At 44.0% G+C, this 23,758-nt stretch overlaps 1 protein-coding gene across 1 annotated transcript in view; it reads right to left on the reverse strand.

The window, feature by feature from the left end:
- Positions 1-11,779: 11,779 nt before the first annotated feature.
- Positions 11,780-23,758, reverse strand: part of LOC147899557 (uncharacterized) — a 406,773-nt gene continuing 394,794 nt past the window's right edge. The window contains exons 25-26 of the mRNA XM_087377749.1: positions 15,877-17,779; positions 11,780-15,750 (exon numbers count right to left, since the gene is read on the reverse strand). Coding sequence (XP_087233875.1) covers positions 11,780-15,750; positions 15,877-17,779 — 5,874 coding nt within the window. The remainder of the gene's footprint in view (positions 15,751-15,876; positions 17,780-23,758) is intronic.

Consider the following 23,758-nt stretch of genomic DNA (forward strand, 5'->3'; position numbering starts at 1 on the left):
CCTCTCCTCCTCCCTCCTCCTCCTCCCTCCTCCTCCTCCTCTCTCCTTCTCCCTCCTCCTCCTCCTCCTCGTCCTCCCTCTCCTCCTCCTCTCTCCTCTCTCTTCTTTCCCCCATGCTCTTACACCTTCTTCCTCTCCCACTCTTATGCTCCCCCTAAACCCTTAGTTCCTCAACCCTTAACCTCCATGATCTACGAGGGAGACGAGTTCTCCACCACCATGTACTCTACCCTGAACCTTGGAACCTCTTCTAAACTTTGGAACCTCTCTCTAAACCTTGGACCTCCTTCTAAACCTTGAAACCTCCTTCTAACCCTTGAACTTCTTCTAAACTCTGGAACCTCCTTCTAACCCTTGGAACCTCCTTCTAACCCTTAAACTCCTCCTAAACCCTGCAACCCCCAATGAAGATGAAAGTCTTCATTACCTCAACCATGATGATACACATTCCTTTTACATATGCATGCATTATGTTTGCTTACCACACTTAAGCCTACGTCTCTCAACGGAACACGACTCGAGGTCCTAAGCTATACGTATACTACAAACGACAACCCCGATATATCTCTAGGTGACAAGAAGCCTCGGAACCCTGCATACTGAGAATACCTTGCTCTTCCTACAGAAGCTGTAGGAAAGAGCCGACATTTGGCGCCGCTGTCGGGGAGAGTAGCGTCTCAAGTAATGAGTAAACATATGCAGGTATGTGTAAAAAACAAACTACTTCGAACTTTCACAAACATAACACTCAAGGCCGAGGAGAGTAAAAAATTTTCCATTTCTAGCCAAATATATCAACCCCAAGCGTCAACCTTGGGTTACTACCTTAAGAAATTTTCTTTGTTTCTTAAAAAAGAGCCACTTGATAAACAATTAGGCTAGGTAGTGGACATGAATACGTAGAGCTTGCAATTTCGATCATTTCACTTTATTGCAAAAGAGCAAACTGAGCTATCCATAAAAAGTTACGGCTCGGGAAGAGTTTAGGGTTTAACCCTAAACCTAAACCCATTTCCTAACAAAACCCACTCCACCCCCTCATTCTTCATCTTTCACATTTTGCCTCCATCCTCTTCCCCATTCCAATCCCTATGCAAGACACTTCTCCCTCTCCATCGACCACCACCCTACTCCCATCCTCACATGGTAATTGACTTCGAGCCCATCTCGTAGCGATAACCTAGACATCCACCCACCGTCCATTGGTTCTCAACAATCTCATTACATCGAGAAAGACTTGGAGAGCGTTCACGTGACCATCTCTTCCTCCCTTTGGATTTTCGTCAAACTTTTCCTTTTTCTGTCCGTCAAGTTTTTTTTTTCTTTTTTCTTTTTTTCCCTCCCCCTCCTCCATCTCCCCCTCCACCCTCCCCTCTATCTTCACCACTCCTTTTCCCCCCTCCCTCCCTCCATTCCCCCCCCCCCCCCCCCCACCCCCCTTCCATCTCCACCACCCTTTCCCCCTTCCACCACCACCAACCCCCTCCTCCACCACCACCACCACCCCTTCCTCCCTCCCCCCCTCCATCTCCACCACCCCTTTTCTCACCCCCTTCTCTCCACCCCTCCCCCTCCACCACAACCCCCTTCCCCCCTCCCCCCCTCCATCTCCACCACCCCTTTTCTCTTTTCAACCACCTCTGTCTTCCCTCCCCCCACCCCCCTCCATCTCCACCACCCCCTCCCCCCCTCCATCTCTACCACCACCACTCCCCCCCTCCTCCACCACCCCCTCCACCACTCCCTCACCCCCTTTTCCCCCACCCCCTCCCACCCCCCCATCCCCCCCCCCCTCTCTCTCTCTCTCTCTAGGAAATCTCGCTTGAAGCCTCTGTCGGATGAGAGCGATGAAGTCACAAGTATGTGGACAGGACCAAAAGATGTGAAGCACTGATTCAGTAAAGTGTAGGCATCTGTGACAAACAGCCGGAGCGATATGTCTATGTGCGAGTAACTGGCCAGATGGAAAAATGCCAAGCAGGACTCGCCCAAAGGAAAAGCTGTTGCCAAAGAGAGACTTTGTAATGCCAAAGGAGACGCAGCCGTTTTCTCCATCACTTTAGTGGGCGATCCATATGCCACACAGTATTTGCTCTATCAGAAATCCAAGGCGAAAGTAATAACACTTTATACAGAGATGACACTGTGATATGTGAGAGCTTCAAGGGACGGGCTAAGGAAGAAGAGTGTAAAATTCAATCCTCAAGCCTATTCTGAAGTTCCAAACGAGGTACCGGCAAGAACGGTTGCAGCATTGCTGAAATCCTATGCCATAAAGGACGATAATGAGCTCCCAAACCGTATTTACTAGCAGCCATAGAAAAGGATAAAAGTGTGCCATCATCCTGAAGTACATCCGCCACAGATGAAATGCCTTTGAAGGAGAGAAAATAAGAATGTCTGGGTTCTTGTATGGCCAAAGAAGGGTGGAATACTTTAGACCAATAAATATTCTCAGCCCTCAAAGAATTTCCCAACAGAGAATCTCGGCCATGCCATTCCAAGTGGGATAAAATATGTTTCCAATCAAGAAGCAGGCGAGAGACAAAAGGGCAGCCTCTGATCTTGCCTTGGATAGAGCCAAATAGGAAATCCCACTGAGTAGGCTGCCAATGCCCAAAGGCAGAAGTATGAATATGTAATAAGAGAGAGCGGATCATGAAAGCCCAAGGCTGATCTCCTTGCATAAATTGCAACATCATTTTCCCTCTATGAGCAAGTAAATGCATTTGAATATTGAGAATGTTCAGACTCCCGTGCATCTATGGAGAACAGAGACGATAGAGAGTAATCTGAGACTTTTCTTGCCATTTTTTGAACACCACAAAATTTCCATGATAGTTGACATAAAGGAAACCAGATCTGCCTTAGTGAACATAATGAGAGGCAGATAAAATTGTATGTATGCTATCAAAATGGATTGTGTGACTCGCAAACGAACATGTAATGGCCAAGTTGCAAGCCCTCAACTTTGTTAGCACCCAATCAGTTTGTTGGGAATGGGTGAGTCCCCAACCTAGAGGATAGCCAAGATGTCGAATCAATTGAGAAGCGGGGACAATTTCCCCAAGCCACAAAAGACTGTGCCATTCTTGAGCATGCAACGGCAACAATTTTGATTTCTGAAAATTGACCCGAAGACCAACAGCCAATCCATATGTAGAAAGAGCTTGCATAACCATGGACAGATCACTCTGAGTATTTTTTGGGGTAAAGAATGAATCATCAGCATATGCTTGAGCGATCATGCTATGACTGCCAGGAATCTCCAAACCGTGCAACTGGTCAGTGTCCAAAAGGTGGTCCAGATATTGAAGCATTGGATGAGTGGCTATGGCAAAAAGTAAAGCACTTAGGGGACATCCTTGCCTAATAGAATAACCAAGAGTCCAGGATGTAGAAATATCCCCTGAAAGTATGCAGGCAGCTTTACTATCTTGATATAGCCAAGTGATAACTTGTTGCATTTTTGTGCCAAATCCCAATGCCTGCATAGTCGATGAAATAAAATCCCATTTAACAGTATCAAAGGCTTTGGCAATATCAACTTGCCATAACAAAACATCCTGCTACGTGTATTTGGCATATTCAATTCCAACATAGGCATTAGCAATGTTATCTGTGATATGCCTACGCAGGACAAAGCCATATTGGGCAGGATGCAACCCATCATGTAAAAACCCCTTTAGCCGATCGACAATCATTTTGGTAGTAACTTTGTAAATGACTGGCATGAGGGTGATAGGTCTCCAGTTTGCCAAAGATTCACAAATTTGCTTTTTTGGAAGGAGTTTAACAAGACCTCTCTTCCATGTGTCTGGCATTTTCTGATTTTGCCACGCAGCATTCACCATATGTAGCAATGTATGCTTCAAAAGAGGCCAATATTCTAGAAAAAACTCGACTATAAGACCATCCCATCCTGGAGATTTCCATCTGCCACAGGATTTGATTGCATCTGACGATTCCCTCTCAGTAAAGGGTTCCTCCAATTCCAAAGCTTGAGTAGTGGAAATAATAGGAGAAACATGCTGTAACAGTAAATTTTGTGCAACCAAAACCTGCTGTGAGGGAGGAAGTGCAAAACCAAACTACTGAGAGAAATGATGCACACAAACAGAAGCAAGCTGTGACCGTGAGGTGGTCCATGATCCATCAGGCATAAGCACCCTGCAAATTTTTGTTTTTAATCTCCTCTGATGCAAGCTTTTGAAGAATTGTTTGGAAGAGCAGCCTTTATCTGTAAATGCTCTTTGTCTTGGTCTAGTCTCCCATTTAGCCAGTTTCATGTGATCATTGAGTTTAAGACAATGTCTAGCCTAGCATAGTGTTGTTTGCTCATGCAGGGACAACGAACGAAGATGGCTAAGTTCAGTGAGGTCCTGACAAGTGAATTTGGCGTGAGCAATAGTTTCCCTCAGAGTCTTCATGTAAGACTTGCCATAACCTCTAATCACAACTTGCATTTTGGAAACAAAAGAATCCCAGGCATCATCAATATGAATATGGCTGCGAGAAGACAGAGAATGAGATGCTTCAGTAACCATGGCCTTGAAAGCAGCATGCTGCAAATAGCTATTGTTCACGATTAGATGTCGCCTTTGTGGCAATCTATCATCTAGCATATCATGAAAGGATAACCGCAACCATAGAGGTGCATGATCTGAATGCACAAAGGCAAAGTCAATCCACATTTTGCATGTGAAATCACCATTTTGTTGCGGAGCTACACTATACCATCAATCCAGACGTGCCTGATAAGAAGAAAGGGCATTATGTTGGAAGGTGTATCCAGGTGACAAAGGCTGCAATTCCTTCCAAAGGTCAACCAAATGAAGATGCATTAGTAATTGAGACCATGCATGCCTTTTAGGGGTTAACATATGAGTATGTCTGGAGGTATTGTCACCCTATTGTGGAGCATTATTGAAATCCCCACATATAAAGGCATGATATCTCCATGGATATTGTTGCATGGCATCCCAAATTGCAGTTCTTTCTCTAGAGGATTGAGGTGCATAAATAGAAGCAAATTCAAACACCTCTCCTTGAATGATGCATTGAAGAATAAGCCATCTGCCTTTGTGGTCATTTAAAGCAATAACTGGTTGAAGCTCATGTTTGATCAAAAGGACTACCCCTGAGAAAGAGTGCTCCCCAGCATAGAAAATATCATAGCCACAGTAGTATCCTGTCTTTCCTGCATAGACATGTTGGTTGTGTTCTTGTAATGCCACTATGTCAGGCTGAAATCTATTGATATACAGCCACACAGATTTCCATTTCCTACTGTCACACATCCCCTGGACATTGAGTGTAAAACATTTGATATGAGCAGTCATATTTACAGATATTTATAGTAATATAACAACTATGTACAACAGCAAACTTCATGATGTCAGCCCTGCATTTCTATCTCAGGGTCAAGGCCTCTCCCCTGAGAAGAAATATCCACCTGAGGAGTAGACAGCAAAGCAGCAACTACTTCTTCAGGGAAGAGTGTTCTTCTAGATGTCACTGCAGCCCATGTGATCCCAATTCCTGTATTGACCTCTGGGGTGTTTCCACTAGAAGACACACCATTCCAAGTGCGAGGGGGTGGAAGTCTTCGAGCAGAAATAACTTTTCTTGGACTTTGCCATCCATGAGTTGGAGGTTTCTCTTCTTTTGTCGAGGGTTGAAAAGCAGGAGGTGAATGTGAAGAAACATTCCCATTTGAAACCACTGGAGCTTTGCCTTTATCCTAAATTCCAGAAAACTGTCTACTACCTTTGTTTTTATTTGCAAAGGAGGTAGGAGCATCTTTAGTAGGCATTTGAACCGGCAAAGTAGTAGGAGGCATTTTATGCTGATTCATTGGACACTGTGAAGCCATGTGTCCAAATTTTTTGCAGTCAAAACAAGCCCCTGCAAATAATCCCCATTTGAGTTTATAAAAAGCACTTCCCATGTCTACATTGTTCACCGTGACTAAATAAGAGTCTGGTGTGGGATTATCAGTATCCCAGAGAATGCAAAATCGATTTGAGTTGCCATTAGGCCGTGGTGGGCAGACCACTTTGCCTAAAGATGCTGCAATTTTAGGCAAGAGTGAAGCCGCATTGTGGGAAGTCTACAACTTCAACCCAGACCGGACATCTGTGTCAGATTAAAGCCTGAAAATCCCTTGTGGGAGACCATGGCAATACATGCACCATTTGCTGCCCAAAAAAGAGGGGCGAATGTTCCAAAAGCATTTGTCTATGTATCTCATCCACCATAATAACCTCAAAAAAACCCCTGGTTGCATAGTGTACTTTGTGAACAAACGAGCCAGTCAGTGTGCGAGTCAACCAGTTGCCTATCTCTGCAGCAGGTGGCATCCGGCCTGGAAAAAATAAAATGACTGCATTTTTAGCATATTCTCTGACTGGATCCACAATTTCATCTACTTCAACCATGAGGCCAACCGATGGAGCCGAGTCTTTCCACTCTTTCCTTGTGTCTGCAAATCCTTCATGCATGACATCATAGACCAGTTGGGCCTCAAGAGTATCATGTACCGGGTCATGCTGACCCTCAGCCTGCTTTTGCTTCTTGCAGTGAACCGAACACTCCTTTTGAAAAGTTTTTTCATAGGAATGTTCAGCCATAGCTTTGTAAAAAGTGGAACCTTGAAAGGATGTACGTGTAAAGTGATAGTGGAAGAAAAAAAACCAGTCCCAAAAATAGCCCACAGGAAGCCCACATAGAAGAAGAAAAGAGTATATTTGTAAGGAGAAAGAAGGGAAAGAGGGATGTAGAGGTCGAGAGAAGATAAAAACAGTTTTGTAGACGAAAAAGAGAGAAAAAACCAGTAAAAATTCCCAGATGAACTATATTTCAGAGGAAAAGGGAAGATTTTGGCGATGGGAAAGGTGCACTAGACCCAAAGACTCAAGAGGAGAGAAACGGGAGCAAAAGCCTGCAAAATCAGTGCGTAGATGTAGTGCGTAGATGTAGTCCGCAAGCAAATCCCTGTGTGGAAACGATCCAGGAACCGGAGATGAACTGGGAGCAGCAAAACTGCAGCAGGTGGAACTGTCCGTACAGGCCGTACACCTGTACGGGACTCTGGCAGGCTGTACGGCAGGTAATAACTGCTCCAAAACACCGGTTTTTGGGCTCTGATGCAGCGCAACAGGGAGCTGAGGCTCACGGGCTGGTTGCGGGAGGCTCTAGAGCTGTTCTGGAAGGCTGTCTCCTCTCTCTCTCTCTCTCTCTCTCTCTCTCTCTCTCTCTCTCTCTCTCACACTCACACTCACACACCAATCCTCACACACACTTTTTTTTTTGTGAAACCAAGAAAATTATATTATAAAACATTCATTTACATCACACACACACACACACATTTACAGCACTGTCCTCACACACACACACACACATTTTTTTTTTGGGGTGAAATCTTTGATTTTGATTATATTATATGAGTAGCAACCTCAAAATAAGGTGCTACAATTACATCAACTGAAAATTTCAATATATGCCAAAAAGACCTCATGATCTATGCAGCGGGTTTGCAAGCAATCAAAGAAAGATAGCTGCAGAGAAGGCCTAAAAAAGCCAAACAGAGAGAAAGTAGGATCACCAAAGACTTTACAATTCCTATATGTCCATAAAATCCATAGAGCCAGTAGCGAACCCAAACGAAGAAAACATGAAAATCCGGTCTGGATGGATGAAACCCAAATAGCCAAAAGAACTTCCCAAACGGAACAGATGGGAATCTTGCTCGCAGGCGCTGTCGAAGCAGATAAAAAAACTCACAAGAGCACGGACAATGCCAAAACAAGTGAGGCACAGTCTCCAAAGAAGTAGAACATCTATGGCAAAGTGCAAGAGCAATGTGTCGATAAGCTAATAGCTGTCCAGATGGAAACACTCCCAAAAGAACTCGTCAAAAGAAAACCTATTGTCGAAGCGGTACTTTATAGGCCCAAAGTTGCTGTAATCTTTTCCTCCACCACTTGGCTGAGCGATGCATTCACACACACACACACACACACTTTTTTTTTTAGTGAAATCTTATATTTCTGTGTGGGAAACCTCAAAAGAGGTAAAAACCCACCAATAAGTACAAGGAAAAAATTTACAAGTAAAACCTCAGAGCAAAAGTCATGAGGCAGCCAAGTAAAAAGTTACATATCAAGCTAGAGGAGGATCAAACACAGCATCCTCCAGCTTCAAATTGTTGCTCTGTAAAAGCTGATACAGTGATGAAACCACACCATCAATAAAAACAAGCTGTTTTTGGCCCTTGTGATTCTTCTTGATATAGGCTGGTACTGGAAATTTCTGAATCACAGGGTCAAAAAACTGTTGTAACATGGGATGAAAAGATTCCAGTAGAAAAGGTACTTCTGCATCCCGGACAGAAGAAAACTCTGGCACAGGCATCAAAGATAGAGAGGCTAAATCAACATCTGTATCTTCTGACGAAAAAGCTGCATCTGATAAAGCAGGACTTAGCATTTGAGCTTCATTTTGAGGATCAACCTGAGTAAGAGCAGGGGTAGCATCTTGAGAGAGAGAATGCATATCATCCTGTAAAATCCCCTCTGCAAGGGGGGTACATCCATATCCTGAGTAGAAGGAGACTGATGGTGCTCAACAGGGGTGCAATCCTGAACTTCTTCAGCAAGAGGAAGATTTGCATGTGATTGATCTACCTTCCTCCAGTAGTGCTTCGGAACAATAGAAGGCTTCTCTAAAGAAGCCATAGCAGAAACCAGAGGAGAAGGGAGAGTAACCTTGACAACTGAAGGAGCAAGAGGAATGGGCCTGGATGTAGAAGGGCAATCACGTGCAAAATGACCAACCTGTCGGCACCGATAACATGCAGTGGGAAAAGATGCAAAATGCATCCTGATGCGCATCGGATGGGCAAATCCCAAATCAAGATCCGGAACATGAAGAGGCCTTCCCAAAAGAGCTGCAAGAGTTGGAAGATGCTGAAGAAGAGGCATAGGCAGCGCTTTGAGAGTAATCCAAACCGGACAGTGAGTCAGAAGGGTAGTAGAAGGATCGAAAAGTGGATCCCAGGGCATCACATAAGCGAAGAAACCAGCCCCAGGATCACCAGCACGACTGACTAGCCGCTCCACCACATCAGTCGAAGAAACGTGGGCATAATAAAATCCTTTGCCTAGAAAGACAAAGGATGAAATACAATTCGGACCCATTGCAGCTTCAGCCCAACGAAGAAGTTGAGCGGCAGAAAGAACCCTGCCCATAAAGTAGAGACAAACTCCAAACTGCTGAGCCTGTCGAAGACCTGAAACCAGAAGGGCAGAATCCAAAATGCGACTTAGTTACTCACCATTGTTTTCAACACTTGCATTACCACCCTCACCAGTGCTCCATCAACCAACTCTCTCGCGTGACTTAGAGTGCTTTGGAAGAGACGTCCATGTTCGGACTAGAAGCAGCTACCGGCACCAATAGTAAGTAGTACACTGTTCTCATTGCACAGAGACCTCTCAATGTATTAGTGCACCTTAACGCATAGCATACATGCAAGTTCAAAATTAATGGTTTCAACTTGGAATACCCAGGCTGCCAAAAATCACTTCATCTATCGTCCTGTGATACGTGTGCAGCATAACCCCAAAAAGCCACAGGCCGGGCAGACACAGAATGCATGGATGATAGACAGCCCACTGTACCAAAAGGCTTTGTAAGGCTACAACATCACCATTCGGGCAAGAGAGAGAACTGGCCTATAGCACAGAGAGAGCAGCAGCGAACTGCTTTTTGGGCCATCAACAGAAGCAACAAAGATCAATACCTGCCTTGTCATGAATGCAAAAGTCTCTCATCGGAGGTGCCGTAGATGTACAAGCAACAACTACAACACCTTATGGGGAAGACAATAAATAGACGCCTGCAATACACATTATTCTCAAAATTCCCTCCACTCCTCCATTTCAATGCTTGGGAGGGCAGCAAGGCCTTGCAGTTATAAACGACCAGCCAGCCTCCCTTTTCTGTTCCCTTAGCAAAGTGCATTAAGAACTTTTAGAGCAGCAGCAACGTGAGTCTAACGACACAAATGATAGCAGCATGAAATGTAGCAGTTCCCCACAATGGAATTGTTCATCACCAGAGGAATCGATATAAGCTTGCATAAGCAATAGCGTAAGCTCAATGAGGCAGCACACAATTCAATATTGGAAGCTTGTCATGCAAACAAGATGATAGGGCTCCAAATGATTCACAGTTAAGACTTGTAGCTGGAGGGAGAGGAAGAGATTGACAAGATAAGAACCATGCCCAACTAAAGTCTGCCACACAAGGGCCATCTACCGAAAATGGAATCTAGATCCTACAGGTGGAGTAAAGTAAGATCCAGGGGAGGGGGGATAACCCTTCTGCAGTTGAGCATCACCAAAACTGCACTAGACTAGGGGCCAGGCTACCTACAAAGTAGGTAAGAGAAGACAACATGGGAAAGAAGACTCGAGACAAGGTGTACATCTTAAAGGAAACACCCTCTTAGATACAACAGATGGCCACCACGTTGTGAGGTGCCTAACCAACTCTTGATTTTGCTTCAAGCGCCTTGAGGTTTGTCTTTTATCAAAACTGGGTACTTCAGAAGATGTAGACAGATAAGCCAGAAAACAGAAAGCCTATACATTATGTCCCATCAGGGCAGAGCTTTCAATAGGGCAATTGATGCAGTGTTGCCACAAGTTTCGTGAAGACCCCCATGCATCCTCACGATTAGCCCATGTGATGGCCATACTCTGTGGCATGACAGTGGAGACTTTCATGAGGAAATATGTAGAGAGGACTAGGTTGAGAGTGGCATGATGACTACTACTTGACACTAGACCACGTAGTCATACTCAGGGCCATTATTGAGGAAACAAAACACTGGCAACATAAAATATATTATTGCCAGACATCCAAGGTCCCATAGCATATAAAGGGCTGCCAGTAGAAACACAGACAAGCTAGATAGGAACCCCAGCCTAGAGGAGCTGCAACCTAATTGTACACTGAGTGATACAGAAAAGAACAGAGCATTGATTTATATATGGTGTCACCTCATCTTAATTGACATATGTATTTTCTTGTCTTTTGGGAGCAACTTTTTCCTGACACTCCTTGCCAGATTTTGATGTCACATGGGCACCTTTTTAGTCTCATAGACCCTGAAGGTCTTCAGCAGATGTTAATCTCTCTCTCTCTATAGATAGATAAATAGATAGATAGATAGATAGATAGATAGATAAAGAGAGAGAGAGAGAGAGATCACAAAGATTTTGTTGCTTTATATGTATGTGTGTGTGTGTGTGTGTACATACACACACACAAAGATAGACACACACTTTTTTGGTGAAGATTTTGTTGCTTTATATTACACAGTAGCTTCCCCTGAAAGGGGAGCTCACAAACACACACACACACACACACCCATGCACATGCATGCACGTGCACACACACACACACACACTTTCCCCAGAAAGGAAAAGCTAAAGAGAATTGAAGTCTTGAGTGTTCTTTCTTGGGTTATTTTGTCCTTCAGATGAGATGCAAGTAATTTCTCCTGTTTTCTCCTGCATCATTAGGGTCGTTGAGCACTTGCAAAGAGGTGTGCATATCATTGGGAAAAGAAATCATGAAGGTTTTACAATAGAAACATTCTGGCTCTGTGAACTTCATATTTTTTTCGAGAAGAAATGGCATCCTTATTTTTGCACAACACTGATCAGTGAGATTTAAAACCGTGTTTGCGTTCACAGCTAGAAGTTTATGCACCTTGCAAGTAAAGAACCCAATTGTCACTCATCTCCGTGCAACTCACAAGAAGCCTTCCAGTAGAAGTTATTCCTTGCATGTTTTTGTAGGTCACAACTATTTTAGCTACCTTTTTTGGACCAATTTTCTCACCTTTCCCAACTGCAAAGGAAGGGTTGTCCACGGAGTATGAGAATTGGATGGGTTTTGAAAATATATTTTTGAATGTTATTTGCCCGGTGCCTTTGATGAGGAATGGACCCTGGGGAGAAGGAGCATTGCAAGTGCCTACCAAACGGCAACTATACTGTCCACCTTCAGTAGATTTCACAGTCAAAACAGCTTCAATATTGTCAGCCACTTGAGATGGCTCAAAAAGCACTAATGCTTGCAAGTCGATCCCGTTGGGTCCAGATGGCTGTGCAAATATGGTGTTACTATCCAATGTGAAAGCTGAATCCAATCCACCTGGGGAGATATCACAGGTATATGTGGTTTTGGCTGGGAGGAAGTGTGTGAAGTTAAACGTTTGCATCTGTTGATTGCCAAGCGAGACAGCAAAGGATAATGGAGGACCCATTGCACTCGAGATACTCTTCAACTGGAGCTCATACAGGTACTCACCAAGCAGAACACTTGTAAGAGACAGGTAGCTTGTAGTGCATTGCTCAAAAAGAGGCCTGAATGAAACCTGTACTGGAACTGTTGATTTAGGTTGAATTTCAAAATTGGAGGGCACCTGTACCTCAGAGTTTGGGCAATCTGCAGAAAATGTCACTTTTTGGTCCAGAGGATTACTGAGGTGAAGGGTCTGTGCAACTTTTTGCCTCACGCAACTGCTGAAGCTCAGGCACTGAACCACACCTGCTTTGCCTACCTTGATAGTAAGATTGAAAAATAAATATTCCCCTGAGCTTTCATTTTTGAACTCAACTGAGGCCTTTGTCAACCCCTCTGTGAATGATCGGAAACAAAACAAGCAATCCTTTTTCGACAGGCCTGGGACATCAAACTTTTTTGGTCCTGTGTAAGTTGAAGTTTCTTCCATGTCTCCCTCCTGGCGTTTGACAGATGTCACAAAACTTTGTTTTGTCTTGAGCCAGTTCTGTACTGGAAGAGTGATTGTGAGATCATTTCTTGCCTTTACCTCAAACTGGAATTCACCATCTGGAAGAGGTGGGTCTGCACTTCCAACTAGTGTGTACAATATTGCAGATCCATTCGGGAGGGGGAATAGAATTGATCCATTATGCAGTCCTTCTGAGGTGCACATTGATAGAGGTTGATAAGTGATGTCATAGCCAACCATAGAACCTGCAGGCACAGCCACAGATATTGGCCCTTTCCAGAATTTATTTACAATCCTTGGACAGATTATCCAATCTGTGTCGGTTTCATTCTTAAGCTGGATGGTCTTTACCTGTGACAATCTGACAGGAACTGTGAATCTTAAAGCCTCTCCTGTGGCTTCACATTCTCTGCAGCAAGCTGTTAACGTCAGAAACAATGTACTCCCACCTGTAACAAGACATGGGACGTTCTCAATTCGGACCTCTGTGTTTACAACAGTTGGATGAAAGGTGACATCCATTGTAGCAACTTGATGAGGTGGCAAGAAACCATCCTTGGGGAAAAGACTGAATTCAGAGGCACATGATCTAGTATCCCAAGAAAAGGTCGTTCCCAGATCACCACAATTCTCGATTTGTATCTTTCTTGTCGCATGAGATCCTAAGGTTACAGGATCAAATGGGACAATGTTACTGCTGAGCCTCACATCAGTTGCAAAACAAACACCAGAAACAGTCAGGAGCTTCAACGTTGTTCCTGCTACCCCTAGAATAATTGACTCTGTAAAGGCTGCAATCCTTGTCTGTGGGTTAAACTGTATGTCTATTCTTCCAATACTCTTTGGTGCCAAAGAAATTCCTTCTAAAGGAAAACACAGGACTCCATACTGTTGCAGGTGTTCCCTGCATGGTTGAAATGAGATATAAACAGGTATTTTGCTTTTGTTTGTTATCTCTACCTGATGCTTGGTGCATTGTCCTACCCTTAGGGTACCAAAGGTGAGCTGTTTCTGTTGGAGGTCAGCAAGCTCCACCAACACGGGGGTTCCTTCTCCTGTTACTAAGACAGTCACAGTATCCAACCCATTACTCTGGAATCTCACTATTTCTTTGTATATTGCTATGCTATCTGGCTTGAATGTCAGCTTTACCTTCTGTACTTGACCTGGTTCGATCACAGTATTCACTTGCTCAACTTCTAGAAAATTTGTGCTCTTATAAAGTGACTCACATGTGATGTTCGTAGAGCCCTCATTGGTGATGAAAAGATCTGCTGTGGGAGGTGACATCTCCGTGTGATGAATAAAGCAAGGTCCAAAGTCATATTTGTGGAAACTGAACTTCAGTTTTGGACGATAGCATGTACCAAAAATCTTCAATTTGTATTTGTTTCCATTCATAATCTCGCATGTAAGAGGAATCTTGACCTCGTTCTGTTTGTTTGCCATCAGGACTGAGATGTCACATGTGAGCTGCTCATCCCTGCCTATGCTTCCTGCAAAGGGCTCAATTTGAACTGCACTTTTGTTCCCCCAGTCCCATAGAAATCGAAATGGAAAGCTTCCACAATTGGTAAGAATGAACTTTCTAAATACTTTTTCGTTCACAAGCACCTGCCCAATATTGATACAGTTTGTATCCTTTGTGGAGAGCTCTACAGGAGTACCGTCCTCACCTGCTTCCATGTAGATTTTCTCATGGAATTGGTATGCTTCTCCTTTGATGTGTAACAACAGTGGACAAGCCTTCTTCACATTGCATACAGCATTCACATTTATACATCCTTCAGTTGTTGGAGCATAGATGATATCTATGGGTAGCATTGAGTTTGGCTTAACAACTGCAGATATTGGTTGAATATCAATCACGGGCTTTGTAAATGTCTGATCAGGTTGGGAACTGCTGTAGCTTAGCCTACAAAAATTAAAAGCAAAATCTACAGGCTCTGCATTTTCAAAATGCACTGTGTGCTTCACACGGGTTCCAACAAGCACCTGTCCAAGGTTGATAACTGACTTATCAAATTTCAATTCAGGCTTCTTCACCTTGCCAACTAAAAGAAATGGGACCTCAATCCCTTGGTCTGGTATTCTGAAAATCCAAACGGTCTCTTGAAGTTCAAGTTTAGTAGGAGTGTACTCAAATGCCATTTCATATGTTCCTCCACTGTTGATTTCTCCTGACTTTGTCAGGCATTTGAAGGGGTCTGGTGCCAGGTTTTGCATTGCATCATGTATGGATTCTGTGCTTTTCTCGTATATTTGTTTTCGATCCCAAACAAATTTATAGGATATGCTAGTAGGATTAGCTGCAAGAAAGTACTTGATATTGTTGATGTTTGACCCCAGAGAATAAAATTCAATCACATTTATGTCAGGATCTTGAGACCCATCACTCCCCTGTGGACCTACCTGATAAGGGTTATGTTTTACTGCATAGTCACTCCTGGGCAATTCGAAATGACACCAAGGGCGTGCTACCTGACCACTTAACTGGACTCTTAGAGGTGGGCAGGTTGTGTCAAGGTAGGGAATATCACAAACTAAGATACGAGTGCAATCTTCCACCTCTATTGGGAGGAATCTAAGCATGATCTCTATGGAACCCTTACTTTCAAGTGTTCCACTCTGAGGGCTTACAATATACATGCTTGTGTTATCAAGACTTCCATCTGGCTTCTGCACCATCCAGGTAAATGCCATATTGGCATGACTTAGATTCCTCAGCTGAAAAGTAAAGGCCCGTTTCTGAAACATCATGGTTAACTTGAAATTTATTGCTTGGATGTTACATTCATATCTTACACTATCAGCTACAGCATGCAGCTTAGCAAAAATTACCTTGCTGCTCCCTTTCACGACATCATAAGGGGGTTCAACTTCAAAACCTGAAGCTGATCCTCTGCCTGGTAAATCTGAATCACCAAGTTTGGATTTCCCATCTATGCTATTCAGCTTTGATTTTACATTTGATTTAGATTCTTCCAATCTGAAAGAATTCTCCCTTGTATTATTTCCCTGATCCCTTTTCTCTTCAGAACTCAGGGGCTGTGATTTTGCTTCACCTTCCACTTCATTTGCCATAGATGCTACACACTGTCGATCTTGACTACCCTGAGTTGTTAATGGTTTAGAAGATCCACCATCCAATTCCAGAAGCTCTCTGTCTCCTTTAGGAATTATGTTGCATACTTGTATCTTGATTTCCTGATCAATATACTGAATGGCCCTGTCTGAATGGAACGTAGCAAGTATTGTCTTTGATTTACCTCCCAGAAGATATCCCACAGCTGGTGAAAACTTAACACAAGGAATATCTGGCCATTCAAACCGCCAATGTTTGTCGGTTGTGTTGTTTTTCAAACAGAATTCAATGGATCTTTGGGAGCCAATTGGACAATTGGCAAAATATAATTCATTGTCCAAGTTTCTAGGCAGTCCCATAAAAATAATTTCTTCATTATAGCCTTCTCCGGTGATCTGGATGCTTGGTCTATCAAATGGATTCTCATCGAGGATTAGCTGAATGTCCTGTTTGTACAATCTCACTTCTGTGGGTAAGAAAGTCACTGCAATGCTTTTTTTGTCCCCACTCAAGATTGTAAATTCTGTCCCAAATTGAAGTGGAGTCTGCAATTCTCCACAGGCGGAAGCCATTGCAATCCAGTTCTTGTCATTACTTTGTGTCTCAATTTTGGCTGTGACAGCAACTAATCCCTTATTGTGAAGAAGAATTCCGAGTGTCTGTGATCGGCCTACTAGAATCCGAGGGAACATAAGCCATGGAACATTAGAGGGGGAGCGTCGTGATGGACTCTCTATATGTAGATGGGGCAGGGTTCCTTCACCTATTAACTCACACTTAAAGAGGGACACTGGAGATTGTCCTCTAATTAAGAGTACAATCTCAAAGAAGGCACAATATCTTTGCATTGATATTGGACTGAAAGAGCAGGTAATATATCTATGCTGCAGTGGAGGAATGTCAGCCATTGTTGGAGAGACAACCATGCAGAGAGGTTGTGCTTGCGTTTGATTTTGTGGATCACCAGCTATGGAGAACTGAAGAGAACAAGGAACTCTAAAAGGGTTGTCAATTCTCAATCTAGACTGCACAACGTTTCCCTCTTTCTTGGAAGATTTTTTATCTATGCTTGTTGAAGTGGGAAATTCTAATACCACTGGCCCAAAGGAGAAAAGATGATCCTTTTTGGAATATGTCCCATTTGGAGGTATAGGCCCCAGAAGATCGACACTGTCTACTACATGATGCTCCTCAAATATAATTTCTGGACTTGTGGCAATGCCTGGTGTGCATGCTTCTCCAGCAACATTATACACAATATCTTGTGGATATTGTAAAGGATCATGGTCAGATATCAGGATCTTAATGCTTTCTGAAATAATTCCTGGACCTTCAGCCTTGAAGTAAATTGAAATGTCTTGTTTTCCCCCAGGATTGAGTGTCCCTGATACTGGACTGAGAGTAAAGCACTTCAGATCGAGAGTCTCTGGTATTGTTTTTACAGAAGATGGCCTCCTTTCAGTATTTTTTTTGGATTTCCCTCCTAGGATTTTCTCTATCTTTTCTGATGCTTTTTCCAGATCCTTTTTTTCTTTGGTTGCTTGTCTGTAATCCACACTCTCTACGTCCTGTGACTGTATTAAAGCGCAAAGCCGATAAAAAAAGGGAAATTCTCCAACATTCAAAATATTGAGGGTGTGAGCAGATGATATTGTGCCACATACTTGGGACCCAAAGTGGATGCCATGTGCAGGAACTAATGTGAATTTAGAATGTACTGCTCTTATACTAACAGGAATTATAATCTTCTGCTCTATTTGTCGATTAAGGAATTCAGTCAACAAAAGGTGGAGGTCTGGGATTTTCTCAAAGGTCACTTCCTTTTTCAGCTTCATATCCTTGTTAAAATGGACTTCTACCTGTCATTGAATAATTCTGGTAGTGTTTAGGGTGAGATCTCTCTCTCTCTCTCTCTCTCTCTCTCATACTGGTAAATTATAAATTATCATACCATTTCTCTTCATGCAAGAAAGGATCCTTCTTGTCAAGTGAAGGAAAAACACCATATACACTTTTCCTGTTAAAAAGATGCAGATATGGTCATAGTTCATCAGAGATGGTCTCAAAGTTGCCCGATAGGTTGGATGCTTGGGAGATGCTTGCTGCAGAGGTGGAGGGATGTTACGCTCTAGCCGAGGTAGCATGACCTCGGAAGAATCAGTCGACATTTCCCTTAAAGGATCTATCTCTGTAATATATGTGTTTGCGCTTCATGTAAATGATCGGGAGGGATTTAATGTCAAGGTCCTAGGTGAGGGCTGATAGCACCAGACTAGATAGATCTAAGACCAAGGGCCTCGTGCTGAGATATTGCCTAGGGGCAAGGAATTAAATGCGTCCCAAGAGAGGGGTGAAATGTTGCATTAGGAAGGCCCTATATAGATGACATGTGGCATCTAGATCTATCTAGGGATTTGGGGTTTGCTAAGGCTAGAGAGAGATGAGAAGAAATTGATTCACGTGATTTTTTTAAAACGCAGATCTCTGTCTCGCTTGTGAGCCTTAGCAAGAATTGGCTGTGGGAGGAGAATCATGGTGCTGCTCCCGTGATCTAGTAGAGAGGCTAGAATAGGAGAGTTTGACAATTGGTATCAGAGCCTTGTGTAGAGAGCAAGGGACGGGTGACGTACTGAAGAAGGCTACGAAGTGGAGCGTTGGTGGCGAATCACCCGACGGTGACCTCATGAGACGTATAGCGTGGGATCGTCGAAGTACCTGTGTGCTGTGACGATGAACAGCGGGAGTCTGTGATAGAAGGCGCTCCCGTAAGGCAACTCGAAGGAACGCAATCAAGAGAGGGAAGGTCCTTCGACGTGGGCGGTCTGTGATTGACTGCGGATCAACGGAAAGCCTGGCACAGAAATGTGACGTGCGTGGAACCGGACACGCAGGTGACTCGACGAAACAAGGGATGAAGAGCGCAGGAGGGTCCTGCTACTTATGACCTCCATGCGATGGACTACGACGACGTGATGACGACGTGTCTGAGCGTAGCCCTCCTGCACTGGTCATAGCTTGATCGGGCCTGACAGAGGTTCGTTGACGAAGGTCTTCGACTGCTGTTTGTGTTCGGTGGTCGTTTGTAGATGGTATCGTTATTTTGTCGAGGTGACCTTGCGGGAGGCTATTCGGTGCATAGAGAAGCCCGTGGAGAGCTGTTGGTAACAACTGTCGACTGCTTCCCTGTCGCATATACCGTCAGAGTACGGATGACTTGTGAGAGCTGAGAGCAGGCCGTACGTGCAGGCTGCAAGCTGCGGGATTCGAATTGCGGGGAGTTTCCAGGGAGCACTTTATCTATTTTCCCTTTTGGTTTTCGTCATTCCTGTTTTGTCAGAAGCAGTTAGACTTTTGTGGTTTTAGCAGAGGTCGCAGTTTATGATGCTATAGCAAGGACAGATTATGCTTGAGGATATGCCTGTGTGCTTCAGTTGGAATTAGACTGCAGGAATTTCCCTAGCATAGGGAAGAGCGCCATCTGTGATATATGCCTGTATTAAATGCTTGATCAGTGTGAATGTGGGATTGCAGGAATTCCCTAGTATAGGGAATTGTGTTCAGAGTGTCAGTACACTGAATTGTGTCAGCTTGTGATTACAGTGTTCTAGGGGTGTTTTAAAAAATATTTATTTAAAAAAAAAAAAAAAAACCCCAAAACAAAACACCTATTGAACTAAATGGAAGTAGAAGAAGGGGCTTCCAGGAGGGACCCTGGTGAGTCAGGAGTCCGGCCGACCCAGCAGGGATCGCGCCCAGTAGCTCACACTTTATCTGGCAGGATTGCATTGCTGGAGGATGCCTTGCAACAGTTGTTAGCGCAGCAATTACAAGCCAACGCAGGGCAATCTGAACTTAGGAGAGCGTTACAGAGTATGTCTGCCAGACCTTCTCGAGAAGAGAAGGGAAAGGCTCCAATGGAACTGGAGTCTAGTGTCCATACGGTCGAGCATAGGAAGGCTAAAGTGCCAAATATTGCGAATTACAGACCGGAAAAGTATTCTGGTCGGATGAACGACCGTAGCTCCGATGTCATTGAGACCTGGTTACACAAATGGGACGAGGCGTTCGCCATTTGTGAGATCAGAAATGACATCAAAAAGATCCGCGAGGCCACCCACATGTTTAGTGAGGCAGCGGATCGGTGGTGGATTAAACAACAAAAAGATGGCATAGCATCCACTACCTGGGAGGGGTTTAAAAAAGAGTTCAGGAAACACTTCTTACCTCCTGACGAAGCATCCCGAGCTTGGGATCAATATAGGAACCTTCGTCAGAGGAATTTATCAGTGGCAGAATACACTGATAAGTTTCGAGAGAGTGTAATGAAGGTTGATGAACCCCTGCCTCAATCAATCCAAGTGAAAGATTTCATATTTGGATTGAATGATCGAATAAAAATGGAAGTTCGGGCTAAGTACGCGAACACGCTAGATGATGCAATAGCTATAGCCCTGAACTACGAGGATGCCAAGGGCAGCAAGCCAAGTGGGTTTGCACAGGCCGGAACCCAGTATGGGTATCCGAAGAAATCTGGGTTTAAGAAGAAGTGGGCTAGTAGAGGGAGTGGTTCGCAGCCGAGTGGTCAAGCCAAGCAGGCGAGACCGGCTGAAACTCCTAAACCAAGTACCACCATTGGAGTGAAGAGGAAAGTAACCCCAATGGCAGCCCGGGCTTGGTCTAAGTCTCCCTTGAACCCAGAACAAAGGGAAAAAGCGAGGAGAGAAGGCTTATGTTTTGGTTGCCTTCAGCCTCATCAGTGGAAGGATTGTCCACGTAACAAAGATCGTCGGATGGCTGAGATGGTGATCTCAGAGTGCGACGTGGAGATGCAGGGAAGTCCCAGAGCGGAAGAGATGCAGATTCAGCTAGCGGGATCTTCTCAGAGGTTAGTACCTTGTTTGTTATGTGTGTCTGTTGCTAAGTTAGTGACGAGTGCACCTGATAACATCCTATCTAAGCCCGCAGCAACGGGGTATACAGCCTTTAATGATACGGAGTTAATTAAAATGAAAGGGCAAGTGGCCAGTCATGATGTCATTGTGTTGTTTGACTCGGCGTCAACTCACAATGTGATTAACTCCAAGCTCGTGAAGAGGCTGAAATTAAAGACAAGTCCATCTGACTATGCGTACACAGTCAGGATGGCAGATGGAAGTTCAACTGAAGTATGGGACCAAAGGGTTACCCAGTTGGAGCTTCGGATTCAGGACTATGCTGAGAAGCTTGATTTTGAAATGACCAAGCTTGCTCATGCGGATATAGCCCTGGGTATGGCGTGGCATTCTAGGAAGAATCCAGCCATTGATTGGAAAAAGCACGTATATCAATTCAAGATGAATGATGTGCTTTATGTCTTGCGAGGTAAAAGAGATATACCTCAGGGACCGTTGGTTTCCGTGATGGAAATCAGAAAAGCTCAAGTAGAGTTTTTGTACCTTTGCACAGCATCGGTAGAGTCGGTGGATGATTCTTCGACTAGCACTGATGTTACGCAAAGTGGTGAGATGGCCAAGCTGGTTAATCTTATAGCAGAGGAGTTCTCTGAATGTTTTAGGGATGAACTACCTTATGGGTTACCTCCAGAGCGGAAAGTTCAACATAAAATTGAACTAATCCCGGGGGCAGAACTTGTAAATAGACCTCCCTATAGAATGAGTTTTACTGAAGAAGCGGAGGTGCGTAGGCAACTGGAAGAATACCTCAAGGGCAGATTCAACCAAGTTTCTCACCTTTTGCTTCACCAGTGATATTAAAGAGGAAAAAGGATGATACGTTTCGCCTCTGTATAGATTACAGAGCATTGAATAATATCACTGTTAAGCACAGGTATCCGATGGCTCGGATTGATGATTTGCTAGATGCATTACATGGAGCCGTGATTTTCAGCAAGATAGATCTTAAGTGCGGCTATCATCAGATCCGGATTAGAGCCGAGGATGTGCATAAAACCGCTTTCAGGAGCAGGTTTGGTCATTATGAGTTTTTGGTAATGCCCTTCGGACTTACCAATGCTCCAGCGACCTTCGTCATGCTTATGAACGATTTACTACGTCCGTATATCGGAAAGTTCGTAGTACATTTTATTGACGATATCTTGATATTCAGTAAAAGTGTTACTGAGCATCGTGAACACTTAAGAGTAGTGTTCAGTACTTTGAGGAAAGCCAGTCTTTATGTAAATAAAAAGAAAACTATACTGTGTATGGTTAGGCTTGAATATTTAGGATTCATAATTACTCCACAGGGGGTAGAAATGGATCCGAAGAAAGTGGCTGCGATACTAACTTGGCCAATCCCTCAGAGTCTGACCGCGTTGCGATCATTCTTGGGATTTGTCCAGTTTTATAGAAGGCATATCAAAGGATATTCCGGAATAGTATCGCCATTGACTGATCTGACCTCAGATAAAGTACCTTTTATTTGGGGACAGAATCAACAAGAAAGTTTTGACACCATAAAACAAGCTGTGGTCTCAGGACCGGTGTTAAAAATAGTTGATCCCCAGAAACCGTTGTTCCTAGAAACCGATGCAAGTGGCATTGCGGTAGGAGCAGTCCTCCTTCAAGAGGGAAGGCCAGTAGCCTTTGAAAGCAAGAAGCTTTCTCCCTCTCAAAGGAATTGGCCAACTCATGAATTGGAGTTGTATGCTGTTATCCATGCTTTGAAAACATGGAGGCATTATCTGTATGGTTTGGAGTTTTATGTGGATGTAGATCATGATACTCTGAAACATTTTTGTAAACAGCCTGACTTGAGGGGCCGCCAAGCTAGGTGGGCAAAGCTCATGCAGGAGTTTAATCTAACGATTCGGTACCGAAGAGGAAAAGACAATAAGGTAGCTGATGCGTTGTCTCGCATTATGCACAACCTGAGTTTCACGGTATTAGAGAGTGCTCTAATGACCGAGATAAGAGAAACTCAAAAAGTGGACGAGTTTGTCCAGAGCTTATGGCCTAAAGCTCATGTGTTAAAACCCGGGGAAAGTGAAAAGGATGACCTGTCATCCAGAAAAGGCCAAACTTATGCAAGATATACCATAAGGGATGGTATGCTAGTTAGAAATGGCAAGGTTGTAGTACCTGGTCAGAATGATCTCAGGCAGAGAGTCATTCGACAGTGCCATGATAGCCCGTGTGCGGGACATCCAGGAGTCGAGAAGACATATGATCTCGTGAGGCGAGATTTCTTTTGGGCAAAGATGAAAAAGCATATTCATGAATATGTGACACGGTGTTCCTCGTAGTAAGTAAGGCCGAGCGGGTGAAGCCACCCGGACTTTTACAGCCCTTGGAAATACCACTAAGTAAGTGGGAGAGCATTTCCATGGATTTTATTGTAGGGCTACCTACAACACAAGGAGGGTATAATTCTATCCTTGTGGTGGTTGATCGTCTAACCAAGATGGCTCACTTCATTCCGACTAGAGAGTCTGTTAGTGCCCCGTAAGTGGCGGATTTGTTTATTAGACATATATTTCATCTGCATGGATTGCCTAGATCCATAGTGTCAGACAGAGATGTCAGATTTACCGGTCATTTTTAGACAGCGGTATTTGAGACACTGAGGACTGAGTTAGGAATGAGTAGTGGGGATCATCCTGAGACGGATGGTCAGACGGAGAGAGTCAACCAGACTTTAGAGGATATGCTGAGGGCATATGTGTCATTGAGGCAACATACATGGGACAAGTGGTTGCCATTGTTGGAGTTTGCCTACAATGATAGGAAACATTCATCTACTGGGTTCAGTCCGTTTGAGCTGAACTATGGTTATAGACCAGCCAATCCAACTATAGTTGGAGTACCTCAGAAAGTGCCTATTGCCGCGAACTTTGTAGT

Source organism: Dipteris shenzhenensis, chromosome 8 (assembly GCF_047967505.1).
Source record: "Dipteris shenzhenensis isolate YYH24624 ecotype China chromosome 8, Dip_SZ_1.0, whole genome shotgun sequence".
Classification (NCBI taxonomy): Eukaryota; Viridiplantae; Streptophyta; class Polypodiopsida; order Gleicheniales; family Dipteridaceae; genus Dipteris; species Dipteris shenzhenensis.